This window comes from Anarrhichthys ocellatus, unplaced genomic scaffold, assembly GCF_004355925.1.
Source record: "Anarrhichthys ocellatus isolate YVR2014 unplaced genomic scaffold, GSC_Weel_1.0 scaffold42, whole genome shotgun sequence".
Lineage (NCBI taxonomy): Eukaryota > Metazoa > Chordata > Actinopteri > Perciformes > Anarhichadidae > Anarrhichthys > Anarrhichthys ocellatus.
In genome coordinates, this window is record NW_022280072.1 from 1,415,070 (window position 1) to 1,423,247 (window position 8,178).

At 46.5% G+C, this 8,178-nt stretch overlaps 2 protein-coding genes across 6 annotated transcripts in view; one reads left to right on the forward strand and one right to left on the reverse strand.

Moving 5' to 3' along the window:
* Positions 1-8,178, forward strand: part of ralgps2 (Ral GEF with PH domain and SH3 binding motif 2) — a 72,637-nt gene that overhangs the window by 34,875 nt on the left and 29,584 nt on the right. For all 4 annotated transcript variants that reach the window (XM_031868378.1, XM_031868376.1, XM_031868375.1 and 1 more), the window contains exons 7-9: positions 1,524-1,613; positions 1,729-1,821; positions 3,673-3,799. In XM_031868378.1, coding sequence (XP_031724238.1) covers positions 1,524-1,613; positions 1,729-1,821; positions 3,673-3,799 — 310 coding nt within the window. The remainder of the gene's footprint in view (positions 1-1,523; positions 1,614-1,728; positions 1,822-3,672; positions 3,800-8,178) is intronic.
* angptl1a (angiopoietin-like 1a) overlaps positions 7,841-8,178 on the reverse strand; it is a 16,419-nt gene continuing 16,081 nt past the window's right edge. For both annotated transcript variants that reach the window (XM_031868379.1, XM_031868380.1), the window contains one exon: positions 7,841-8,114. In XM_031868379.1, coding sequence (XP_031724239.1) covers positions 7,927-8,114 — 188 coding nt within the window. In that variant the 3' untranslated portion in view covers positions 7,841-7,926. The remainder of the gene's footprint in view (positions 8,115-8,178) is intronic.

Genomic DNA, 8,178 nt, shown 5'->3' on the forward strand with positions numbered 1-8,178 from the left:
CCCCCCCCCCCCCCCCCCCCCTTCAGCCCATTAAATGGTTTGACCCACGGCTATGAGCTTTGAGTCTGGATGGATTTGCTTCCGCTTATTTATGATTATCGAAGCGCTGGGAACTCCCTGCTCCATCTGGAGGCCTTCATACGCTCATGAACGCGGCCCCCAAAAGACACCATCTTTGCTTCGGGGCACAAAATCAGATCTTTTAAAGACAAAGACGACCCCCGATTCCCCGAAACCCTCTCGCTCAGTCGCACATACAGTACACACTTGTGAATGCACCCGTGTAGAGCGCTGCCATCCTAAATGAGGTCATCGCTGTGCAGTTTGGGAGGCCAAGGCCGACGAGGACCCAGGATCCTGTAACGAGCCCTGGTGGTACAGCGATTTGGACGGAGGCTCTTCGTCCAGATTGACCTCACATATCAAGTTAGACCGCAGAGGAAGCTAAATGTGAAGCCGCCGCATGTTTTGCAGATTGGAATCACATTTTACAGTCGATGGAAACTCCGGTCTACAGTAAACTGACGCTGGAGGGAAGATGTGACAGCATTTGCATTTTTTATTGATTTATTTTTTTTGTTTCCTGCTTCTTCACATGACGCCCCCGTCTCGTCTCAACGCAAGAGATGCAAATAAAAGTTAAAGTAGAAGCCAATGGAAGTCAGGCTCCACCCCGTCCATGTATCTCCTCTCCATTTCCATCACTCCCTCGTCTTGTTTATTGACCTCTTCATCAAATGGTGAAAATGAAACCCATATGGCTCTATTTACTGTTACTGTAATTAATCAAGCACAGATTAAAGTCCGACGGGCGTGGAGCAGAGCGAGGGAGTAACTTATGTGGAGATGGTCAGTCCGCCTGGGACGGTCTTATCAGGACACAATGTGCAGACATCTGTGGGCTTTGAGAGCCCTGCGGCACGCTGGAGCTGGCTTCCCCTCCGTTACCTCTCTTCCCTCTTCTCCTGTTCCTCTTTCCATTCCCCCTCTCCCCAGAGCATTAACTCTGATTGATTCCCTGACTCGTCTCTCTGCTAGAGTGTGTGTGTGTGTGTGTGTGTGTGTGTGTGTGTGTAATCAGAACTTTGGCTTACCAGCATTCTCCCCGAAGAGACGAGATTTCAGACATCACTCTCGGTCTGGCCGAGTACTCTGAACACACTCCTCCTTTTTTCAGTTGACATATTAGGAGTTATTGTGTATATCTGTTGTGTAATTAGTTGGAATCGATTGGATTTTCCTCCGAAGCTCTTGTTTTTTCCTCGAGCTAGTTCCTAATCGACTCTAATGGAGCGTTTCCCCGTTAGCACTCTGACCCCGCGCTCTCCTGCGCCGCTTTGTACTGGTTTGGTCCCAGAGTTCTCATGTCTGCGGGCCTTGGCTCTGAAATCCTCATTGAGTGTAACACATGAGAGATAATGTTTTCTGTGTCGTCAGGTTTGTCCTCCCCGGCTCTGTTTTTGGCGAGTTTGGGGAGGTTGAGAGTTGATCAGTGTCGTAATCTCTTGTTTTCTCTTTTCTAGACGAGTTTCTGGGTGGTACGAGAGATCCTTCATGCGCAGACGTTGAAGATCAGAGCTGAGGTGCTGAGTCTGTACATTCGCACTGCCAAGGTACACACACACACACACACCCACGCTTGACACGACACTGTTGTTCTATCCTTGTGAATGTTTGCGTTGTAAACCCGACCTAATGCATGCTCTTTGTACTTTGAATTCTTCGCAGAAACTGTGTGACATGAACAACCTCCACGCGGTCATGGCTGTGGTGTCGGCATTACAAAGCGCCCCCATCTTCAGGCTCACCAAAACGTGGGCGGTGAGTATATTTACAATACTTTGAAGGCAAGTGTGGTTTGTTTGTAAGAGTGCTGTCGATAAACCGGGATGTCACGCAGATCTGTACCAAAACACTGGACACATAAACAAAGGCTGATTTAAAAAAACTAGCACACAAAGTGGCTCGACACGATGAGTTCAGGGAAAATAAATAAACCAAGAGGACTGTTCAGAGCCGTTATTCCCGAAGACTGGGTCGGGATCCACCGCTGGGTCGCAGGACAGTTTCTTCCATAGACTTTTATTTAAAATGATTATCTGCAGTACACATATGAGGAAGCCTGAATGTTCTGATGAGAGAAATAAAAAACAAGAACCTGTTAAGTGAAAACATTTATTTGACCTCATTTATAGAGTATTTAACATAGAAGTAGAATAGAAGTAGAAGGAGCACCCACATTCAAATTAACGTAGCAGGACGGTCAGAGCGGCGGCCATTTTTTTGTGTACAGCTGCCATTGCTACTGTTGTAGCAGGCTAACTTCCATATAAACTAAACTGAGTTTTTGCAGTAAGAACTAAAACGAGCAGTGGAGTAGAAGAGTTCCGAAGCACAGAGAGTAAATGTGTCAAATTGAACCTAATGCATCTTTCATACAGATGAGTGACAACTATGGCTTCATTTCAGTAAGAATCAAAGCACATCGCAAAATTTGCGTTTATTGGATTGTTTAGTGGCTAACTAATGGAGAGCTGGCTAATTAGCTAGCTTGCTAATTCCACCGTGCTTTAATGCTACACTGGTTACAGAAAATGAGCCAAACACCGGGCTGATGGCCAGAAGCACCAATTTCTAGATGAGGACTATTGTGAATTGGGACCCAATGGTTTGTCATTTTCACAGAGTGGGTCTTGTGAGACACTGGTTTAGAACCCTCAGAAAACCTTAAAGTCATTCTTTGTCCTGAGATAAAGGAATGGTTGAGGTTTTCAGAGAGTCTTATTCTGTCATTTGTTAGTGCATTCAGTCCATCTCTTAGTGACCCCTTCATACAGAATAGAGCTTATTTTGAACACGTCATCATTTGTAGACCTTTTTTTTTTTTTTTTTTTTTTTTTTTTGCGGAATATTATACGTCAGTATCCATTTTAAAGCCGTGTGAGGGATTACCGCTCTGCTGCAGTGTTCTCATGGAAGACGTAGCGCTTACATAATGGCATGATGATGCTCTGATGTAATGGTGGAAATTTCTCATACCCGGCTCCACAAAAGAAAAAACCACATGAGATTCTTTTAGCCAGTCAGCAAATTCTGTTGCTGGCCAGGACACAGCTCACCTGCTTCTGAGAGGACAGACGGGCACACACACACACACACACACACACACACACACACACACACACACGCGCGGGTATCATTGGTACTTTCTGCTATTGTCGCAACCTATGAAGTATCCATTGTCGGCAGATCAAACGTACTGTGGTCTGATGCTTTACCACACAAGCTAACTACTCTGCAGTGCAGCCCTGTTGCAGGAGTACGCTTCACATCTGTAGCTGGACAAACAGACAAACAGACATCATGGACAGCTGCTTCTGGATTTGTGGCCAAGTCATTAAAAGCAGTCATGGTTTTGTTCTGCACAACACAACTGCATTTTATTATGACCGTGACAAACACTTCAATCACAAAATGTATTGTTTGTCACTAGAAGGTCTTCGCTCTTCTTCCTGTTAACTGTTGTTACAGCCCTTTGATGTGTATCAGATTCCACTTATTAGTAAGTGCAACTGAATGAAGTGTCTTCAATGATGATGCATTTCCCCCTCGGCCGTACGTGTTGCTTTTATTCTCACGCTCCCTTTTTGCCTCTCCATCTCTGCCTCACAGTTACTGAGTCGGAAGGACAAGGCGACGTTCGATCGGCTCGACTACCTGATGTCCAAAGAAGACAACTACAAGCGTCTGAGAGACTTCATAAGCAGCCAGAGCATGGTCTCTTGTATACCGTACCTAGGTAACCGACACAAACATACACAGCGTGATCTTTGAAGGATGCAATACGATGCCGTGCTCTCAGCGTCTTATCTTTACGGGCTGTTTACGGGCCGGCGGCTAATCTGAGGACAAATCCTCTGGGTTTTACTGAATGAGCTGTCTCTGAATGTGTGTCTGGTACCTTTTATCTCACGGATTATTCAGAGCCACAGTCATCAGTCAGTCACCATTTGTTGTCTGTGCTCTGTCCTCAGTACCTCTTTCAATAAGCATCTTGTTTCCACTGCGGTCTGTGAGTTAATTTCGCTCTCTGGCCTTCATGGATAAGTACATACAACCCCACTTCAAAAGATGCAAACTACCCTTTTAAATATTTCTACCCCCTCCTTGCTTTGGTTACACAAATAACATCACACAGGAATTCCTGATGATTTTTCCAATGAATACACTGTGTGTGTGTGTGTGTGTGTGTGTGTGTGTGGGTGGGTGGGGAGGGGTTTATTGCTGTACTGTTTGTTCCTGTTTTGACTTGATGATGACTTTGATGTGCTCTGCTGCCACGGCTGTTTCTCTTACCGTCGGGCTCGTATCATAGCTACTGCCGTGTGATTCAAACTAAGCCGCTCAAGTACGTGCAAACAAGCACAAATGTCACGGATGTCTGGAAGCAATGACGGAGCGGGAAGTCAAATGCGAAGCTTAATGCTGTGAAACAGCACACATTTGCCAGTTCAATTGTGTGTGTGTGTGTGTGTGTGCGTGTGCGTGCGTGTGTGTTTGAAGGGAAGACTTTCCGTTCGCTAAGTGTTTCAGTGATGCTTGACTACTTGGTCGTTCTCAGGGTGGAGCCTCCTTCGTGCGATGCGTGTGAGTAGGTCGGTGTTTCCTCAGTCTGAGCCCGTCAGTGATGCGTGTGGCCGTGTGATGCGTCACCAGCTGGCCGCCCTCGGGGCTGGACCGAGCCAAGTTGGCACGCAGGAGAGGGAATCGCCTCCCCCCCCCCCCCCCCCCCCCCCCCAAAACCGCAGTGCTTGTTCCAGAGCATCCCTCCCAACATAAGTGCTGGGCGTGTAATGGTTAAACTCGGGTCGGGGGGTTTCTCCTGATGTGTGGGTGCACGTGATTACATCTCTGCTCACTAAAACAAAGTACCTTTTTGAAGCTCAAGCTAAAGTCCCAACCCACAGCTGAGGGGCTTAGATGACCACATGTGCTAAATAACCACAGGAGAGTTAACTTGTAACAAGTGTGTTTGTGTATTTGTGCCACTTTTGTGACTTCCTATCGTGTTTCTGTCTTCGCTCCATTTGCATCTTTGCAGGTGTGATGCTTATCTCTGGTGATAAAGAGCGCTGTGTCTGCTCTGCAGTCGCCGAGCTTCGGTTTTTCGTGTGTGCGCCTGTGTGCGCCTGTGTGAACTCTGACCTGCTATTAGGCTTGGCGGACACAGCCTCCTCCTGTCTGCGCTCACCACAGGGCCAGCTTGTTAAATGCTCAGATGAGCTTGTTCCTGTTCTCCTTCCAATCATGCAAGGACAAAGAGCCCACAGAGATGTATGGCTCCACTGTGATAAAACACACACGCTTTGAAAAATGTTTCCCCCGACCCGTTGTGCTTTCACCTTCGCGTCTACACCGGCTGCCACGTAAAACACTGATTTAAAGAAACACTTGGCCCACAAAATGACCATTTGTATCTCAATTGCTCACCCAGTGTTAGCTTCCCTCCATGGTGAACGGAGAATCAAAACACGGATACAATGATGATGAATTGAAGTAAATGAGGGACACATTTAACAACAGAACGATATCAAAACACGACTTCACAAACTCTGACACACCTTATGCAGTATGATCCAGGTCTCGTATATCTAGTTGTTTGCTCTCTACTTCACAAACGCATGCAACTTTGCTGAAACCTTCCTATTTAAAACACTCGGGACTCGTTCAGAATCGCACAGACGAGCAGCGCGGCTGCATTAGAGCGAGACTGTTTACGCGTTACGGTGTTTTTAAATCGTAAGAAGGTGCATGCGTTTTTAAAAGTACTGAGAACACGACCGGATAAATGAGACTGGGATTAATCTGAATGAGTTGTGTGACAGTTGGCAAACGTTTACTTCAATTCATCAAGACTTTCCTCAGTTTTTTCGATTCTCCATTCACCGAGGAGGCATGAGAGAAAAACAAAGTTGTCTTCAAGACTTAAAGGTATCGCAGGGTGAGTAATTGATAGTCATTGTAATTGTTTTACCATTACACTTCTGTTGAGTGAGGACTCGTGACCATGGTACCCGTGTAAAGTCATTATACTCCGTGCTGGGATCCTGTAGGAGCCGTTTGTTACTTGGTCTCCTTCAATGGAGAAAGACTCGGAGGGCCAGAAAGCAGCATGGGGGCCCTTGGCGCCCTTCTGCTCCAGCATGCTGTTGCTGTAGTTGTTGGTGGAGCAACACTGTGGAATAATCAAATGTAGTGGAAAAGCACCAGGGTTGAGGTGTCGGATCAGAAAAACCAGCCAACTGAGGGGTTCTTTTCCCTGCTGGTCCCCATGACGTGCAGTCAGGAGGTGGTACAGCCAGGCAGAACCTAGTCTGGCCTGGACTCTTGGACCGCATTGGTAGACAGTATTTTTGATGGCTCACAGTAAAGCCTACCTGCAGCTTTTGTCTGCTCACTGACTGTGTGTGTGTGTGTTTGAGTTAAAATATGTTGATCGTGTCCGCGAGCTTCTCCAGCTGCCGTGTTTGTGTCAGGCGGCTCCTAGCTGTCCTGACTTACGGGTCCTCGGAGGGAAAGGTCCACAGGGTTTTAATGTGGAAGGAATGTTCCCCTCCTCCTCTTCCCCGTCTGTTTTTCTCTTGCCCTGTCATCAATCTCACGGTCTCTCCGCTTCTTAAGTGTTTATCAAAATGTTTTTATAGCAGCATCAGTTATCTATTTCTGTCCTTACCTTGATATAGTCCAACCTGCTTCTGCACAGCTGACTTTGACATTTCTATCCGGCCTCTGCTTCCTTTTTCGCTCATGTTTTACATATGGCAAGTTTTTCATTCACGCTGGAAATCATTTTGAAACTTTCATTTTGTTCTTTCCATGAAGCTGAGTGACGAGTGAGAGACCATTCAATGTTTACAAAAGAATTTAATTTGATGAAAATTGGCAGTGTGCGTCTCATATTCTCAACATCCAGTCTGGATTCGTTTATGTCAGTGTGTGTGTGCGTGTGCCTTTCTTCAAGTGTCGTTAGTGTATCTCTACATGGGGGGAAAACGAAAAAACACATTAAGAATTGTATTGTTACAGGGCTCGATATAAAATGGCCATGACTATATTTACTATAAATACACTGATAAATAACAAAGAATGGCAAAGTGACAACATTGTGAACGTTTGGCCTGAGTAGAATCACACCTCTTAAATTACCTTTTACAAACAAAGCCAACGATATTTACATACCAAAGCCAGCTCAGCCATATGCACATTCGACAAGCACGATGTTGCACGAGTTCATTTTCTGCAAGGGTCCAAGGAAAGCTCCCAAAAGTCCTGACAAAACCCAGAAACGAGTAAGGCGGTAGGTTTGGCAAGTCCGGCCCTCTAACCGCTTGACTGTCGGGGACTCTAACCGGCAACACAACTTTACATTTTCCATGCTATGGTTAAACATCCCAGTACATCCATCAAATACTCTTTGGTTATGGGCGACACTACTTTCAAAAAGTCACCGTTAGCTGCTCTGAAGAAATCTCGTGTCTTTAGTAAATGACCATTTCCCTTTTTATTACATACAAGAGTGAGTAAAATAGGACACGTGCGAGTAATACTTGATGGTCCCAGGGAGCTTGTTGGACCGTTACTTTCCAGACTGACCGGTAGAGGAGAGCTCTCGCTTAAGGAGGGCGATGGCATCGGTCTTCCTCTCAAAGTCAACCTGGGAGCGAGCCACGCAGACTGCTGGAGTCCTTATTGTCTGGCCATGATCACCTGCCACCCCCTCTTCCTCCTCTCGTATTTTTTACAAGGCACTGTTGTACGATGGCGGGGGAAGTCCTGGTTCTGCCTTTTACAGTCTTTGTTTTATGGGTAGATAAAGATAAGGAAGGAAACTTGAGGTGCATCTGATGGGAGCCGCAGTCTGAGGTTTCAGTCGATCGGTCGGATCATGAGGCGGGCTGACTTGAGGGAGTAGAAACCTCCTCCGTACTCCGCCCAGAAGATTCCATCCTGGAATTTGCTGCGGTAAACTCCCCCGCTGTACCACACGCCGTTCAGGTTGGTCTGGCCACACGCATTGTACCACCAGCCGCCCTTATGGAAGTGGGCGCAATTACCTACAAGAGAGGGACACGACATTGAAAGTGTGATGGACAGACATTGAAAGTGTGATGGACAGAC